The sequence below is a fragment of the Myotis daubentonii genome, chromosome X (assembly GCF_963259705.1).
Source record: "Myotis daubentonii chromosome X, mMyoDau2.1, whole genome shotgun sequence".
In the NCBI taxonomy this organism is placed as follows: Eukaryota; Metazoa; Chordata; class Mammalia; order Chiroptera; family Vespertilionidae; genus Myotis; species Myotis daubentonii.
In genome coordinates this window covers 133,009,936-133,029,516 of record NC_081861.1, presented here as the reverse complement: position 1 = coordinate 133,029,516, position 19,581 = coordinate 133,009,936, and the positions used below count along the sequence as shown (strand labels likewise).

The 19,581-nt window shown below is 40.3% G+C and overlaps 2 protein-coding genes across 3 annotated transcripts in view; one reads left to right on the top strand and one right to left on the bottom strand.

Annotated features, from left to right (window-relative positions):
- The window catches only part of FANCB (FA complementation group B), a 32,032-nt gene extending 25,492 nt beyond the window's left edge, over positions 1-6,540 (bottom strand). The window contains exons 1-2 of the mRNA XM_059680485.1: positions 6,428-6,540; positions 4,724-4,883 (exon numbers count right to left, since the gene is read on the bottom strand). The gene's annotated coding sequence lies outside the window, so the exon portion shown is untranslated. The remainder of the gene's footprint in view (positions 1-4,723; positions 4,884-6,427) is intronic.
- A 314-nt stretch (positions 6,541-6,854) lies between these two features.
- MOSPD2 (motile sperm domain containing 2) overlaps positions 6,855-19,581 on the top strand; it is a 42,016-nt gene continuing 29,289 nt past the window's right edge. For both annotated transcript variants that reach the window (XM_059680177.1, XM_059680176.1), the window contains exons 1-2: positions 6,855-6,988; positions 7,169-7,238. In XM_059680177.1, coding sequence (XP_059536160.1) covers positions 6,980-6,988; positions 7,169-7,238 — 79 coding nt within the window. In that variant the 5' untranslated portion in view covers positions 6,855-6,979. The remainder of the gene's footprint in view (positions 6,989-7,168; positions 7,239-19,581) is intronic.

Here is a 19,581-nt window from a genome sequence, read left to right as displayed (position 1 = left end):
TTCAAATTTTCCAGACATGTCAGGACTCTTAGAAGATAGCCAAAAAGGGAAAAGTATAAGATGAGATATTGAAAGATAAAGATCTAAGAGCACATTGTCTTTTACTACCTACTAGAAAAGTTTTTTAAAAATAAAATTACCACTTATTCCACAGGTTTAAAGGTTTATTTTATGAACATGTGCTAAGAGTTTTTACTCTTAAAACAAATGTTGAATTAGCAAAAACATAAAAAATACAAACATGTATGTGAATTTAATAAGCCTTGAAATTACCAAAAGATTGAGCAAAAAATTAATATTCATAAATACATTAATATTAGTAGCTAAAATAACCAAAAGTAACTTCTGTATAGAAAAATATTTTATTTTAATATTAAATGCCACAGGTAATATTTAACCAACACAGTGCTCTGACTCACTAATATCCAAGTGTGATAGGAAGGAGAATCTGACAGTTAAAAGGTTAGTAGTAGACTCTCCCCCTTTACTGAACTTTAGAGTATGTATTATCACACCCTGACAAAGTTATGACTTAGGAAAATCAGGCCCCTTATAGTCTACTAGAGGCCCAATGCACGAAGATTCATGCAAGAATAGGAAGCCTTCCTTCCCCTGGCTGCCGGCACTGGCTTCCCTCCAGCACCAGGGATCTGGCCCTTCACTCTGGCCGTCACCTTCCGCCTTCGCTCTGGGCTGGAGCAGCCTTCCACCTGCCCCGGCTGGCTCCATGGCTGCTGCCCAGAGGCCGGCCCTTGGCAGCTGGCTGGGGCTTGCAGGAGGCTTGGCTTCCTTTGTCGCTGGGGCAATGAAGGAAGCCAAGCATCCTGCCCACTCCAGCCGGCTCCATGGCTCTGGCCAGCGCCGCCATCTTTGTGGCTATGGGCACTGCCATCTTTGTTGTGGAGTGACACTTAATTTGCATATTACATTTTTATTAGTATAGATTCTTTTAATGCAATATATCACCATGTTCTTTAACTTAGAAACAGCCATCTTCAAACTATCTGTTCCAGATGCCATTAGGAGAGTTCAGGGTTTCATCTTCTCACTTAGGCTGTGGTTAAAGCTCCTAATTGGTCTTCCTTAGTCTACTCTCTCCCCCTCCAATAGATCAATTTATTTATGCTATCTCAATTATTGTTCTGAAACATAAACTTTATCTGATAACTGCCTCCTAATTTAAAAACCTTGTATGCACACCCCAGCCCTTTTCAATAGATTCATAATCCTTGAATTACTACCTGGAAAGATAGATGTTAACATATTGAATATATGAATGACATAGAGATAAAATGTTACAAACCACTGTTATAAAATTCAGCATGATATTCAAAAAGCCTTGTTATAATCCTAACCCAACATTTTTTCAGCATGAGCTCTAAGCAAAAGCAAATTTACTCTCATGGGCTTAGTCTCAAACAGATTTAAAAACACAAATGACTATTATAAAAAAGGTCATTATTTTTTATTTTTCAACACTATTGCAAAAGCATGCATATTTTCAATGTTATTTAAATGGGCCACCTTAGAGTTAAAAATTAGAAGCTACTAATATGTCATGAATTTTTTAAGACAAATTTTTCCTCAAACGTTCTGTAATCTCAAGGCCTGATAAATGCACATATATGTGTATATCTTTAATTTTATACTAATGCAATATTTTTTAAGAGTAAAAGTTCTTAGCATATGTTCATAAAATAAACCTTTAAATCTATGGAGTAAATGGCAATTTTATTTTTATTTTTTTAGATAGAAATAATCTGGAAACAAGTGAAACTCAGGTTCAATTTGGAGGTTCCTAAACCAATATAAACAAGCCCTGAATAATCAAACCGTGATTATCATATTTCAGCCTATTCATCATTTATACCCTTAAAACAATGGCTACAGAAAAAAACAGGTAACTCAAACCAATTAAATTTTACCTCCTACTCCAACTATGGGGGGCAGGAGATTTGGAAACAAATTATTTACAAAACTAGAGGCCCAGTGCAATTTGTGCACTGGGGGTGGGGAGTCCCTCAGTCCGGCCTGCGTCCTCTCGCAGTCTGGGACCCCTCGCTGCTTACCGCCCGCCTGCTTGCTGCTCCTTACCACTTAGTTCACTGCTCCTTAGTGCTGCTGTGGAGATGGGAGAGGCTCCCGCCACCACCTCTGCGCTCACCAGCTTCTGGCTGAGCGGTGCTCCCTCTATGGGAGCGCACTGACCACCAGGGGGCAGCTCCTGCATTAAGCGTCTGTCCCCTGGTGTTCAGTGTGCATCATAGAGACCAGTCATTCCACTGTTCAGTCTATTTGCATATTAGGGTTTTATTATATAGCATAGTATGCAATTAGTATGAGCTTTTCTTGTCCCATATTACTTTACACCAAAGTTGACAGTACATCAAATTGTCAACTGAATGGACTTCAGATTTAACAGACAAAATTTCTGGTCTGTATGTCATATGTGAAAATTAACACCCTGTTAATTTTAAAATCCTTTTTGTTCTTTTTAAAATTTCTTTAAAGAGGAAGAAAGGGGGAGAGAGAGAGAAGGAGAAAGAGAAACATAGATGTGAGAGAGATACATAGATTGGGTTGCCTACGTATGTTTCCTGACCAAGAATTAACCCACAACCTTTGTGTATGGGATGTTGCTTCAACCAAATGAGCTATACCAGCCAGGGCTTAAAATGCTTTTCACCAAGATTTGCTTATAATTAAATTAATAGGTTATTTTTTTCTGATTAATTCACTTATTTTTAACAAATTTTAGCAAATAAACCGTATGTTCAAAAAAACACTAGTAATTTCACAGACATAAGTAAATACTACCTATCTACAACTATAGTCTACATACTTAAATCCAAGAGTCACCCCTGGTAAACAATGTTTGGGGAATGATTAGCACGTGATCACACTGCATTTAGAGTGGTAACTGTTTCTGTTGTCACATGGCGTGACTTTCTGGAGAAGTTTAAATACATGCTGGCTGATATTCTGAATTAGTCCCTTATATTGAGGTTTTACTGTATATATCGATATATATAAGAGCCTTGCCCTGACCGGTTTGGCTCAGTGGATAGAGCGTCAGCCTGAGGACTGAAGGGTCCCGGTTCGATTCCAGACAAGGGCATGTAAATTCGTTGCGGGCACATCCCCAGTAGGGGGTGTGCAGGAGGCAGCTGATCAATGTTTCTCTCTCATTGATGTTTCTAACTCTCTGTCCCTCTCCCTTCCTCTCTGTAAAATATCAATAAAATATATTTTTAAAAAATAAAAAATAAATAAAAGCCTAAGCAACCAGCTGACCAACTGACCAGCCAGTAGCATGACGCGCACTGACCACCAGGGGGCAGACGCTCAACGCAGGAGCTGCCGAGCTGTGGTCACTGGGGCGGGTTCTCGGGTGATACACCTGGAACCAGAGAGGAGGGAGCCTGATTCCGGAGTACATAACCCAAGAACCGCCCTCTCACAATCCGGGACCCCTCAGGGGATGTCAGAGAGTCAGTTTCAGCCCTATCCCCACAGGCCAGGCAGAGGGACCCCACCAGTGCACAAATCCATGCACTAGCCTCTAGTTTTATACATAAAATGTGTGAGTATACTAGAAAAACAATACATAACAGCAGAAATATAATAGGTTGGCAATAAATTATCCTCATCCATTTTTTTTCCACCAGTCTCCCAAACAAATACACAATGTTGCCTTTAAAAGCTACTAAATTCATTTGGACACTTTGTATTTCAGAACTCTTTTAGTTACTACCAGTCTGGTAGTATGATCTGTAGATGAAATTTAAAAATGTCTCTAAGAAGCCACACCAATTTCCACCAATATAAAATATCTTTGGGGGGAAAAAGGTAGCATTAAGAAAGCTAAGTGCTAAGTAAAATTTTAAATTAATCATATTAAACATAATCTTATGAGCATAATACTGATAGATGTCATTTTTTCAACATATAGACATTATTACCTAAGTAAATTAACTTGGCTACAGAACTAGTGTTAAAAATTTTTCCTACCTATATGACTAGAAGTCATTTGTTGAGGCCTCCCCAGAATTAATCTCCCTTTTCCCTTTCTCAACAATATTTAGTTGATCTTAAATACAGGTGAATATGGGAAATGGTGATCCAATAACAGAGTTAGGAAAGATTAAGTTAAAGAGGTTTTCTATGTCATACTAAGGACTTCTAACTTTCTCTATGCAATGATAAACCACCAAGAGATTTAAAAAATAGAAATCCCAGTATTATATTTCTGAATTATAAAGATTTGGGTGACAGTGTTGAAGACGGGTGAGGTCAGACTGAAGGCAGAGCCATTAATTAGGAAATAATGATGAGTACTTAATTAAAGGGAAAGGCGACTTTGGAAGGCAATATGGCAATAAATGGAAATGCATACTGGTATATCCAGTAATTTCATTTCTAAATGTGACCCAAGAGAAGTAATCCTACATAATTCACAAAGATATTACTCTAGAATGTTCACTGTGTTGTTATGTGTAACATAAAAAGTAGTAAAACCTTCAATGACCACCAATAATGAAATGTATAAATACAGATGGAATATCACAACATAGTTAAAAGAAATAAGTTAGATCTATGTGTATCACCATGGCTAGATTTCAAAAATAAAATGAGAAAAAAATACATTGCAAAAGAATGTATATGGCAGTACATTATTTATCTAAATCAAAACACAAAACATCATTATATATTTTCTGCTTACCTTACAATGCCTATATTTTGAATGCTTTTTCTGTACCAGGTACTGTTGGACTTTGGAGTCAATCATTTATTCCTCACAACATCCTTATGCCACAGGCACTATCATTTCATTCTACAGATGGGGAAACTGAGGCAGGAAGTTTCAGGATCTTCTTCAAGGTCTACAAAAAGGAAGTGCAAGAGTCAGGATTCAAATCCAGGCAGCCTGGCACAAAAAAAAAATTAAAAAAAAGTTGTACAGATTCATACCACATTCTGAATGACTTTATTCTAGAGAAAGGGATAGATTTCAGGGGGAATGGAGCCAGAGGAAGACCTAAGCTATACAGACATACGTCAGAGATATTGTGGGTTCAGTTCCAGGTCATGGTTATAAAGCCAGTATCGCAATAAAGCAAGTCATAATCTTTTTGCTGGTGGAGGGTCTTGCTTTCAATTTGTAAAAACACAACACCCATAAAGCACAATATAGCAAAGTGCAATAAAATGAGGTGTGCCTGGCCTAGCTGGTTTGGCTCAGTGGATGGAGCATTGGCCTGGGGACTGAAGGGCCCTGGGTTGAGTCTGGTCAATGGCACATGCCCAGGTTGTGAGCTTGATCCCCAGTAGGAGGTGTGCAGGAGGCAGCCCATCAACGATTCTCTCATTGAGGTTTCTACCTCTCTCTCTTCCTCTCTGAAATCAATAAAAATATATTTTAAAAAAACAAACACAAGGTGTGCTTGTATCTAAAATATTATTAAGAAATACCCAAATAATCTTTAAGCAATTTATTCATTTTTTCTCTAAAAAATGTAAACAAAAAAGTCTGGATGAAAGATGCTAAAGTGTCAATCACGTTTGACTATGGATGGTGGAAACATGGGGACTGTTCTTCTTACAAAGTTTGCAGTTTTCAGCACCTTTAAATTTTTTTAAAAAAGGCAATATCATTGAATGCGAAAATTTCCTTTCAATTTTTTAACCAACAGCCATAAAATCTGTCCCAGTAACTTATGAGTCAATCTTTCTCAACTTTGGCACTTACTGATAATTTGCACTGGATAACTTGTGGGGCTTGTCCTGTGCATTGCAGATTTAACAGTACCCTTGGCTTCCACCCACCAGATGCCAGTAGCAGGTCCCCTCCCAGTTGTGACAACAAAAAACGCCTCCAGTCAGGCAGGGGTGGTTGAGCACCCACTTAGGAAGCAGGAGGTCATGGTTCCATTCTGTCAGGGCACATGTCTGGGTTGCAGGCTCGATCCCCAGTGTGGGGTGTGCAGAAGGCAGCTGATCAGTGATTTTCTCTCTCCCTCTCCCTTCCTCTCTGAAATCAATAAAAATATTCTTAAAAAGCAACGCCTCCAGACATTTCCAATTACCCCCCTTGCTTTGAGAACAATTATCTCACTAAAGTATACAATTTACATCTCTTAACTTCATGCAACTTTGTTTCAAAGATTTCAATGATACATTCGTTAAGTGCCCAGTCAGAAAGTTGTTACAGAGGTGGAGAAACTGCCAAGTGAAATATTCCCAAATATAACCAGCACTTAAAAGCTCGTTATCATTCCATAGGATGATGTCCCTCCAAGGGATGATGGACACAGGCCCAGGGATGCCCGCTTTCTCCCTGCTCTCCCGCAACGATGACAAGGAAGCACCCCCAGCCCCGCCGCCCCCCTCCAGGAAGGTCGGGTAAGGAAACCCTCGCTGGCCCTACCTCCGCGCCCGGGACCCCGCATCCTACAGCCCCTGGGTTCCTGAAGTTCCACCCGCGCACACAGTTCCGGAGGCTCCAAACCTCCCGCCGGCGCGCGGCATCTTGGGAGGGCTGCACTGGAGGCGGCTCTGAGGGGGTGGAGCCAGCAGCGCCGAGGGAGGTGGAGGAGGCGGGGCCTCCCGGGAACCTGGGGAAAGCGAATAGCAGGCGGAGCTTGCTCGGGCGGAGTTCGTGGGGAGGGAGGGGTGGGAGGAGCGCCTTCTGTCCGAGGCTGGCGGGGGTGGGTCCGCAGTGCAGGGACACAGGGGGCGGGGCGCGACCAAGAAGCGAATGAGAGGCCAGGTTTCGGGCAAGGTCCCGCCTCCAGACTCGGGCGGCCGTATGGGATTGGGCAGCGCAGCTACACCTCCGCCCGCCTTCCGGTGTCACGCGACCGCCTCCACCTCCCGCCCTTCCCTCTCTACCTCCGGGCCGGCCCGCGGGTGAGGAGCTATTGGGACGGCAGCGGTGGAAGTGAGGACGGTGACTGCCATCACGTCTACGCCCGCGACCATGGCCGAGGTGAGAAGCCGAGCGCAACCGCAGCGCTGCCTGCCCCCTCCTGGGACCCGGAATCCTCCTCTGAGCTCGGGGTGAAGGCGGGGGGTTGGGGGGGGACGCTCCCAGGTGCAGATGGGCTGAGCCCAGGGGAAGCAGGCTGGTGTGCTTGCTAAGCGTCTCTTGCTCTTGTCTCCCTTCCAGTGTCACGCCCAGAATAAAGCCAAGCTCATCTCTGAGACCCGACGAAGGTTCGAAGCCGAGTATGTGACAGGTGGGTACCGCGTTCTCGGTGTTGAGGCAGGTGTGCAGTGAGCATCCCCAGCTTTGCTGCTGGTGTGTTTGCGGGTGTCCCAGTGGGAAGTGTTAGGGACCATTTCGACCCTCACGGGACGGTGCCCTGCAAGTTTCCAAGGGTTTCCTCTCCGTAACATGGCATGCACACTGCTCCAATTGGGCAGCTGATGCGTCCATTGCTTGCTAAAGGGTTAATGCAAGTTGGAAATCAGTGTATCTAGCATCACAAGTTTATGGAACTTGCAGGACACTTTCCACGTTCACGGCACTGGTGACACTGCCCAGTCCCTGGTTCCTCTGCTGACATTTCACCAGCAGCAATCGCGAAAATGAACCTGGAAACTGCCATAATCCTATTCACGTGTACTTAAGCGGTGATCCAGATTCCTTGGATATTTTGCTTAATTCCACGTCATACAACTAACCCAGCATGCTACCAACTGCGTAGGCTCTCCAGTGCTAGAACAAGTTCTCATCTTTTTATCTCACACTGTACCTAGCAAAGTACCCGAGAGTCCAGAATTGATTTATTGCTTAAACATTCTGTGCCCATATGTCACAGATACTTGAGTTGTCCAGTTAAAACCGATGATTCAATCCTTGTAATTTTAAAAGCATGCAGGATAATTTGTTATAAACATGATATAAATATTCTAATTCTAATCCTGCCACTTGATAGTTTACTTGTCTTTTATGAGCACACTGAATAGCTAATTGTCTTTTCTGTTTCTGTTGTGGTAAAATGGAAATAATTGGGTTAGGAGTATTAAGTAAAAAACATATATCAAACTGTCTAGCGTGGGGTTAGCATATAGTAGTCTGTCAATGAATATTTTGCCTCTATATTCATTTTGGTTACTGTGAAAGGAGCTAAGCTTCCACATCTAGACTTTAGTGCTAAAAGATGTTCCCTGCAACTTTAGACTGCACTATATTATGTCAGTTGATAACCTAGAACGAAAAAGGAAATCTGTTCCAAAAAAAAACCTGGTCAGTAAATATTTTAATCCCTTCCCATCCTAAACTTTGCACCAGAGAGTTGCAAAAGCACCTGATTCACCTTGAGTCCAGAGATCTCATTTCCAATCACATAGTTGGTTCCAGTAAAGAAATAATTCTAAAATTTCTTTCTATAGAAATGAGACTTTTATGGCTACGTGGTTTATAATAGTTTAAGAAATAACTTAAACCTGACCTAGTGTCTACCAGTAGTCGTTCACTTGCCCCCGATGTACTCATAGGAATGTAGCAATAGATTAGATCTCAAAGGCCATCTTGCTCCAACCTTCTTATTTGTAAAATGAAGAAAAGTAAAGTTAGAGAGATTATGTGATTTGCTCAAAATCTCTTGTGTTAGTGGCTAGGCCAGGGGAGGTGCTCAGATCTTTGAATTTTGCTATAGTAATCTTTTGGTAACACCATCCTGTCGAATTATTCATGTCACTCCCCAGCTTGAAACCCTTCAGTACCTTCCTACTTTGTTTAGAATAAAAATTCCAATTCTTAATGGTGGCCTCAATGCAAGGCCAGGCATGCCCTAGTTCTTACCCACCCCTTCATCGTCCTCTGTTCCTACTCTCCTTGCTTTCTCCAAGGCCCACAGTAGGAAATGTATTATATATTGCAATCCAGTACATGTGCACACACAAAACTGAAGCAAAAATTTGTTAAAGAATACTTATTCTGAAAACCTATAACTCCCTTGAGGCAGTGACCCACAAAATTGTTATCACAACTTAACAAACATACCCCACAGTTTGAAAAACATGACCAGCCACACTGCCTCTTTTATGTTCTTCAAACAAACTGAGTCTGTTTCTATCTGGAAACCTTTCCACTTCTCTATGCCTGGAAGGCTCTTGCCTAGGTAGTGTGCATGGCTAGGTCTTTTTTTTTCTTTTCCATCTTGGTTTAAATGTATCTGAGAGGCCTGTGGTAATTATTAAATAGCCTCCCTGTCTTGTTTATTTTGTGTCCTTTGCAGGTCTTACCATAACCTGTAATTATCTCATTCATTTGTTTACTTGCTTATTGTGCAGTCCCTCCTGTAGAATGTATATAGGTCTGGGGCAACCTGTTGGCATTGAGGGCAAGGTCATACTAACCTTTGTATACCTAGCACAGTTCTCAATACATATTGAATGAATGCATATAGAGCAATGCTTAAATATATACATAGATAGTCCAAGTCAGTGTTAAGAGCTGTCCTAACCGGCTTCCCTCCCCCACCAAAATCTGGCAAAGAGCAGCCCTCACAATATGTCTGATGAAGACAGTGTTATTTCTAAGTAAAGCCCTGTGTGCTATTAAATATAGGGAGGGTTTGTCCTTAAATATACACACTTAGGTATGTGTGAACTCATGGGTGGGTTATCTGCACAAACTTTGTAAATATTAATTTAATTAATTTAAAGATTTTCATGGAAAATAACCTTTGAAGACTTTCTCCCCTTAAAGTTTCAGGAGTTTAGAACATCCACTTTTTTCTGTTTTATTTAACCCTTCCTATTGTCATTTCAGAAGAGGCTTAAGGCAGATTTAAGCAACACCATGTTTTTTCTAAAGGAAAATATTATCTGCAAGTATATCATTTTAAGCACTGGCTGTACTCCAGAAACTCTTTGGAGGTAGATCTTTGGGATCTCAAATTGCATGTTTGTTTCCATAGAAATAAAGTTACCAATTATGGATAGATTTGTAGCTGACAAAAGAATGAAATAGAAGTCCATTATTTTTTATTCATTAATAACCCATTTTTTCTCATTGTTTCTGGGAGAAATTCTATGCTGAGTTTCAAATGAGTAACATTTCCTGTTCTCTCTTCCTTCTTCTTGTGGCCAAAGCAAAAGACTAATCCATTGTGACAATTTATTCAGTTCGTCACATACTCAATATGTGTTCAATGCTGCGAAACAGTGTATCAGTATTAGAGAAAGAGCTGAAGAAGGGTAGAGCCCCTTCTCGGACTCCTAGAATCTAGTAGGAGCATTAAAACAGAACTGTTAAAGTTAAGACAACTTGTAGAAAGAGTGCTATAGTCATTTCTGTAGAAGTCAAACAAGGAAAAATCGCATCTGGTTGGGGTGGCTAAGCTAGCAAAATTAGGAAAAATTTCACAGAAAAAAGTGTTTCTCATGGACTTTGGAAGATGGTGGCACTTGACCAGGTGGAGAATGCGATCCAGGCAGATGGTGTGGGCTAAGTTGCTGAAGTGAGAAGGTATGAGGGCATGTTCAGGAAGCCAGAGGGAATCCATTTTGAGGAGCCTAGGGAGGGTAAGCTAAGAACAATAGTGTAGAGAGCCTTGGGCACCTAAGTGATGCCTTTGTGCTTGGTGAGTTTGGAGAGCTATTGACTGTTTTGTGAGCTTTGTTATTTTAGGTTTGTTTTCTGACTTTACAAGTATAAGAATTCATTAAAACGAATTTTGATACCCCAAACAACTGAGGAATCCCCCATAAGCTCATCATACAGAGATAGCTCTAAGGGTAGATGCATTCTTTCCTGTCTGTTTTTCTATACATAGAAAAAAATAGCTAAAAACCCATTCTGTGTGTAATTTTGTGTTGCATTTCTTACTGACATGATTTTCTTTCCCCAGATATATAAAGTTAGCAACATTTTATATTACTATCAATATTCAGTTCTATAAATTAAAGATAATAGTCTTATTCTTTAACTTAATAGTCCCTTTTTGGACATTTCTTCTTAATACAATTTTTTGTGCGCAATAGTTCAGATTATTTCCTTAAAACTCTTGTCTAAAAGTAGAATTCTGATTATAATAGTGTATTTTTAAGATACTTCATTTTATGTGTGCTAAACTTTATTCATTGTAAGTTGCACCAAGATTCATTCCCAACAGCCCGTAAAAAAGTTGGTTTCACCATAGCCTAACCCATATTTAGTGTCATCATTTCTTAACTTATGGTTCTGTTTTAGTTTGCATTTGATTACTAGTGAGATTAAACTTCTTTTCATATGTCTACATCCATTTATAATTTAATTTTTATTACAGTGGCCTTATAATTGGTTTGGAGTTTTCTTGTTTATGTCAATTTTACTTTTTTCTTTTTTTCAATGTATTCAAAATTACCCATTCCTTTGTGGTTTCTTCCATTGTTGTTAAGTTAGATAATTTTCTCTCATCCAATAAATTTTTCTAGTCTCAATTTTTGTTTTGTCTTGGTTTATTATTTTTTTAAATTTTGAAATGTCTCATATAAGCAAAATGTATAAAGCATGAATAAAATAAACACCCATGTACTCACCACTCAGCCAAAGAAATAAAATTTCCTATGTATCCCATCCCTGATCATCCTGCATTTGTCCTTTATCCCTTCCTGTGCACCCTCCCGGCAACTGTTTGTCCTGCATTTGGTCTTACTCATTCTCTTGCTTTGCATTAGCTTTGCCACCTATAATGTATTCTTCACCAGTGCTTTATTAAGTTTACCTCATTTTGAACTTTAAATAAAAGCTGAATATATTTTTCCATGGCTTGCTTCTGTTGCTCAAGAGTCATTCATCTTGGCTAATAGAGCCATACTGTCATTTATTCCTTTTTATAGCTGTGTAGTAGTTCATGGAATGAATATACCAGTTGATGGATTTGGGGTTATTTCTAGGTTTTGCTATTATGTACAATGCTGCTGCAAACATTCTCATGCTTATGTGGTGCTTAGACTTTCTCTAAGGTAGTAGTTCTGAAAGTTGGTCCAGCAGTTATAGTTCCCTGAGACCATTTTAAGGTGTTTTAGAGGGCAATACTATTTTCATAACACTTAAACATCATTTTCCTTTTTCATTGTCATTCTCTCACAAGCAGACAGTGGTGTTTTGTAGAGGTTATAGGGCACATGATGATGTCATTTCTCTTGACACCTGATAGTGTTGCAGAATACTCAAGAAAAACCAAGTGACCCTTTTAAAGAAGTGGAGGGACACTATTTTAATTATACCAGCGGAATCCGGAATAATTTCCAAATCAGAGCTAAGTAACACTCAGAGGCTTCACTTTGTATAACCTTCTGGGGTCATTGTCTTGCAGATATGGTTCTGCCCCCTTTCATGGGCTTACAGGAAGGCCCTCAGGTGTAGATGATCTGTCCTGGGGCCAGCCATAAGGACCCTTCCCCCCCCACACCCCAGGGCAATGCATTGTTCACAGTTTTTATGGCCTGACATGCCTTGCAAGACCAGTTTCCTCCTCAATAGAATGACTGCTTGTGTGTTCTCATGTGTAAAATTTTTCTCAACTTTAATATCTAATATAGTAACTACCAATAAATATAACCCGTATAAGCAAAAAGTCTCCTTGGGGTCCTTAGTTATTTTTAAGAGTGTAAAAGGGGGCCTGAGACCAAAACGCTTGAGAACTGCTGCTCTAGAATTTGTACCCAACAATGAAATGGGTGGGTCATAGAATAGGCACATGTTCAACTTTACTAGGTTATGCCAAACTATTCCCCAAAGTGATTGTACCAGTTTTATTTTAATCAGCAGTATTTGAGTGTCCTTGTTTTTCCATACCCTAAAATTTGCCATTGTTATTTTTTCCCCATCTGATGGGGATCTTGGGATATGTCATTGTGGTTTTAATTTGCATTTCTTTGAGTACTAATCAGATTGAGCATTTCTTCAAATCTCTATGGGCCATTTGGTTTCCACTTCTGTAAAAGTCACTTCTTCTTGCTCTTGGTGCTTTGTTCCTCCATCTAAATTACAGAGTTAGCTTATCATGTTTCCGGGTAAAATACTTCTGTTGGGATTTTGAGTGGAATTGTGTTTAATCAGAAGATCATTTGTGGGAGACTTGACATTATCATGGCTCAATCATCCAGTCCAAGAACCTGGTATATCTTCCTATCTGCTAAAGTATTTCTTGTTGAAAGATTTATAATTTTCTCCATAAAGGTGAACCCATTTTGTTAAATTTATTCCCAGGTAGTTGACATGTTTTTGTGATTTTTTAAATTTTAATTTTTTGAAAATATTTTTATTACTGTTGTTTAAATGGTGTCCTCTAAGAATTTATTTTCTAAATGATTGTTGCTGGTTTGTAGAAAGTGCATTTGGCTATTTTACGTTAATATTGAACTCAGAAACCTTATTAACTCGTCTTAATCTTGATAGTTTATCTCTAGATTAGTTTGGGATTTATGCATATACAATAATATCATCTTGAAATAATGACAGTTTCCTTCCTAACTTTCTATTTCTTCAAATGCGGTTACTTTACACTGGATGGAGCCTTTAGTATTGAGTAAAGCAATGATAAAAGCCTACTTGTTGTTAACGTAAAAAAAAACCATTGAAACCTGTAAAGAATTTTTGTGAGTTTATTTGAGCCAAACTGTCGACATATGCCGGGAAGCAAAACCTCAACAAATTGAGATAGTGCTCCCGAGAATGGCAGGGTTACATCCATATTTATACATGAAATTCATTGGTGACAGATTTAAGGAGGTGGGATTAAGCGAAGCAGGAAAACAAACCTCTGTGATAGGATAAAAAGTAAAATGATGGACACATACTTAGGTGGGTGCAGGAACAAGGAATCTGTGGTATCTGTCCTGGGCCCAGCACACCTGGCTGAGCCCCAGTGACTCCACAAAAAGGGAAGTCACAAGTTACCCAGACATCCCAAGGACATGTTATCATAGATGCAAAAAGACAGATAGGCTCAGTTACGGTAAAGGTGGACCTTATCAGTGAAGATATCCTCTTAGGACATAACTGCCCACCATAACTGCTTTTAGTTAAGGTTTAATTTCAGACCATCCTTTGTGGTTACTTTAGGTCTCCAAGTCTGCAAAACTGCCATGCAGGCCTCTCCTGAGCTTGTCAGGTCAGCCTGTGGCCCCTTTTCCTCCACATTGTCTTATTCCTGATCTTAGAAAGATAGCTCCAAACATGTCATCATGAAGCAGTCTCTGTAGAGATCCCTTATCAAAATAAAGACATTTCCTTCTATTCCTGGTTTGCTAGTTTGGGTTTTTATTTGTTGTTTTGTTTTGTTACCATCATAACTGATGGTTGAATTTTAGTAAATGCATTTTGTTCATCTACTGAACACATTAATTGCATCTGGTATTTTTCTTTTAATAGTATGGTAGATTATATTAGATTTTTAAAACATATTGGTAGATTCAGTTAACTAATACTTTATTTAGGAGTGTTGAATCTGTTTTCACTAATTGGCCTGTAATTTTCCTTTCTTGTACTTTTTTGTGCATTTTTGACATCAAATTATGCAGTAGAGGCATGAAAAGGGGAGTGGGGAAAACATTCTCTCTCCAGTAGGAAGCAAGAAAGGGGGAAACAACCCACCTAGTAACTAGAAAATACAGTGAAAAAGCAGAAATAATCCTACTTTTATTGATAGTTACCACAAATATGAACAAATATATACTTATCAGAGCAGATTTTTAAAATCTTAATTACATGCTGCCTATAATAGACTACTTTAAAAGAAATTAATGTAGAAAAGTTGAAATAAAGAGATGGAAAATATATATGTATATATAAAACAAATATTAACCAGAGTAATCCTATGTAATCTGTACTTTCATTAGACAAAATATTATTTAGGGTGAAAATACATATAAAAAGGGGTACTACTAGAGATAAAAGGAACCAAAAAAGATATAACAATTAGGAACAACATACAAAGTACATGATACAGCCTTAAAATACATAAAGCAAAAGATCCCAGAATTATAAGGGAAACTCAAGAAATCCACAAAAATATTGAATGATTTTAACAAACCTCTTTGAGAAATACTCAGAACAAGCAAGCAAGAAATCCCTAAGATTTTAGATGTTAACACCCCAGAACAAAGTTGATGATAAGTATGTATGTATGAGTGTACAGACTCTCCTATCCAGCAAATAGAGAATATATTCTTTTGAATATATATTTTTGATTTGGAGCTTTCAAACACTCATGACATACTAAGTCATAAAGGAAGTCTCAGAAATTACAGAGGAGCTTGATCGTACAGACAATGTTCACACACCATTAAGAAACCACCATTAGAGGGAAAAACCAAGATGGCAGCATAGGTAAACACTGGAGATTGCTGCCTCACACAACCACTTCAAAAATACAACTAAAAGATGGAACGGACATCACCCAGAACCACAGGAAGGCTGGCTGAGTGGAAATTCCACAACTAGAAGGAAAGAGAAAAGCATACCGAGACTCAGAGGAGGCACAGTGCGGAAGTGAAATACTAAGGTGCGGAGGTGCGCACGGAGCGGGCTGGCGGCTGAGGACGCGGTTGTCTGTTTCAATCGGGAGGGAGTCTCAGGCTCTGAGCTCCAGTTCCGGACAAGTCTCTAGGGACCCAGACTCAAACGGGAGAAGTGGGACTGTCTGGCATCGGTCGGAACTCGAGGGCAGCTTTCTCTCCGAGGTTTGCAGCAGTTGTTGGGACTCTGAGAGGCAGAGCCTCTGGGGACGGGACTGAGAGCAGCCATAACTGCTCACTCCGCCTGCCCGCCCTGTTGATCCCATGGGACCCGCCCCACCCAAGCCCTGCACACAGGCATTTGCTGGATAGCCTCAGGCAAAGGCTAGATTAGCACCTCCCTAGAGGACAGAAGTTCTCCCACTGCAGACACAGCTAATTCTCACAGCCAGTTGGCCTGGAGGTCAAATCCCTCCCAGTGATACCTACAACAATCAAGGATTAGCTACAACAAGACTGCGCACAAAGACCACTAGGGGGTGCACTAAGAGTGTCTACCTCAGGTAATTGGGACACTTAGCACAGAAAGCCACTCTGTCGACACAGCGAAACATGAAAAATGCCGAGACAAAGAAACAGGACACAAATGACAGAACTGGAGGAAGGCAGGTTGCTGGATATCGAATTCAAAACCACACTTTTGAGGTCTTTCAAGAGTCTTCTAGAGACTGCCGATAAACTTAATGAGATGTACAAGAAATCTAATGAGACCCTCGATGTTGTGATAAAGGACCAACTTGAAATTAAGCATACACTGACTGAAATAAAGAATATTATACAGACTCCCAACAGCAGACCAGAGGAGCCCAAGAATCAAGTCAAAGATTTGATATGCAAAGAAGTAAAAAACACCCAACCGGAAAAGCAAAATGAAAAAAGAATCCAAAAATACGAAGATAGTGTAAGGAGCCTCTGGGACAGCTTCAAGTGTATCAACATCAGAATTATAGGGGTGCCAGAAGATGAGAGAGAGCAAGATATTGAAAACCTATTTGAAGAAATAATGACAGAAAACTTCCCCTACCTGGTGAAAGAAATAGACTTACAAGTCCAGGAAGTGCAGAGAACCCCAAACAAAAGGAATCCAAAGAGGACCACACCAAGATACATCACAATTAAAGTGCCAAGAGCAAAAGAAAAAAAGAGAATCTTAAAAGCAGCAAGAGAAAGAAACTCAGTTACCTACAAGGGAATACCCATATGACTGTCAGCTGATTTCTCAACAGAAACTTTGCAGGCCAGAAGGGAGTGGCAAGAAATATTCAAAGTGATGAATACCAAGAACCTACAACCAAGATTACTTTATCCAGCAAAGCTATCATTCAGAATTGAAGGTCAGATAAAGAGCTTCACAGATAAGGAAAAGCTAAAGGAGTTCATCACCACCAAACCAGTATTATATGAAATGCTGAAAGGTATCCTTTAAGAAGAGGAAGAAGAAGAAGAAAAAGGTAAAGATACAAATTATGAACAACAAATATGCATCTATCAACAAGTGAATCTAAGAATCAAGTGAATAAATCATCTGATGAACAGAATGAACTGGTAATTATAATAGAATCAGGGACATAGAAAGGGAATGGACTGACTATTCTTGGGGGGGAAAGGGGTGAGGGGGGTGTGGGAAGAGACTGGACAAAAATCGTGCACCTATGGACAAGGACAGTGGGTGGGGAGTGAGGGCGGAGGGTGGGGTGGGAACTGGGAGGAGGGGAGTTATGGGGGGTAAAAAAGAGGAAGAAATGTAATAATCTGAACAATAAAGATTTAATTTAAAAAAAAGAAACCATTAGTAGTCACAATAAATAAGTACTTATAAACAAATCAAATGCTAGGATACTGAAATAACACACCTCTGAATAACCCATAGATTAACATCTTCCTAACAGAGTTTGCAGTTCTTCTGCTAAATACCCTGTGGGCTAATGAGGATATCACAATGGATATTGCAAAATACTTAAAGTTGAGCCACCACAACTTATAGTATGTGTGTTCATTAAAAAACAAGGCCCAAATAAAAATCAGCTAAAGATTCAATTCAAAGAGCTATAAAGTGGCCACAAGGTAACACAGAGAAAGTAGAAGGAAGGAAATAAGAGTAGATATTCATGGTATAGAGAAAAAGGATAATAGATATAATAAACTGATTTTTTAAAGGACTAGTACAATAAAATGACTGATCACAAAGAAAGGGAGAAGGCAAAGAATACACTAGGAACAAAGGCAGGTATAAATATATATATATATGCAAATCAACCGGATGGCAGAACTTCCTGTCGCTATGATGCGCACTGACCACCAGGGCGCAGATGCTCAATGCAGGAGCTGCTCCCAGCCTGCAGGCCCCGATCACCCAATGGGGCTTGCCCTCCAACCTCTCGGTCTCTCCCCGCAGCTGGCAGGCTCCGATCACCTGATGGGGAATGGAACCTGGGGGTGCATGGCAGCAGATGCGGGCAATGCCAAGCCAAGGTGGTACAAGCAAGCGGTGCCTATATCGCCCCACCGGTCGCTCCACACACAGGGCTACCAGCAGTGGGGGGGCGGGGCCAGCAAGCAGGCAGGAACAGCCAACCTCTTGGTTTCTCTCCCACTGACCCCCACCCCCAGCCGGCAGGCTCTGATTGCCCAATGGGGACAGGGAACTGGGGGTGAGTGGTGGCAGACATTGGTGGCGGGGGCCAAGGCCAGCTGCTGGCAGCCGGGGAAGATCGGCCCTGATCGCAGGCCAGGCCTAGGAACCCTACCCATGCATGGATTTCGTGTGCTGGGCCTCTGTGTGTGTGTGTGTGTGTGTGTGTGTGTGTGTGTGTGTGTGTGTGTGTACAGATAGCTATATATGAGATATATATGATGAAAGCCTAATATGCTAAGTGTCTAGTCATCAGTTCAAACAAAGTGTAATATGCTAATGATATGCTAAGTCCTCTCAACTCCTCGCTATGACGTGCACTGACCACCAGGGAGCAGACGCTCCAACCGGTAGGTTAGCTTGCTGCTGGGGTCCGGGCGCTCTGGACTGAGATGGGCCGGACACACCCTGGAAACTTCCCATGGTTCCTCCCCGGCTGACCAACTTCCTGCATCCCACCCCAGCCCCGATCGTGCACCAGTGGGGTCCCTTGGCCAGGCCTAAGACCTCTCACAATCCAGGACCCCTCAGGGGATATTGGAGAGTCCGTTTCGGCCTGATCCTGCAGGCCAGGCTGAGGGATCCCACTGGTGCACAAATTCGTGCACCAGGCCTCTAGTATATAACAGATTTTTAAAATCATAAGAGAATAATACAATGCCCAGTTTTATCACATTAAGTTAATAAACTTAGATTAGATATAAAACTTTCTGGAGAAAGAAAGACTACCAAAATTGTCTCTGAGAAGTCAAAAATGTAAATAGATCAGTGACTATTAAAGAAATTCAGTTTGTAGTCATAGATCTCTATGATTCTCACTGCCTGCCACCATGAAGTCATCCCACATACACATAAGGTGCAGGCAGTTTTGTTGGTCCCAGGAATGCAGAGATGACTCATAGTCAGAAAATGCAGCAGAGGAATTTTATCACATTAATATCATGCTTCTCAATGAAATGTTTGAATAGATCCAGTTCAGCAATCAAAGAAGATCAACATTGAAGTGTCTTTCATCTCTTGTGCCTCTTCACTCCCTTCTCTCCCCTCTTTAGATAACCATATTTGTATCTTTTTCATTTTTCTATATTTGTTGAAGCCAATACAAACATAGTATATTCATTAACAAAATTAATGAGGAAAATGTTTATTTCAATACAGAGAAACCAAACTGGGTTTAATTCAACTTTATGAAAAGCAAACAAACAAAACTTTTAGCAAACATGGAAAACTTTAAGTGTATCTTCTAAAAGCCTACAGTAAATGTCATGTTTAATTGTGAAACTTCAACATAACTCCCATAAAGTCAGGGAAAAGACATGTTCTCCACTATTTTATAATTCCACATTGTATAAAATGACCTAGTTATCAATATGGCAAGAAAAATAGATGTGAGGTTTGTCAATCTATCATTATTGTCTCATGATAGCAACACA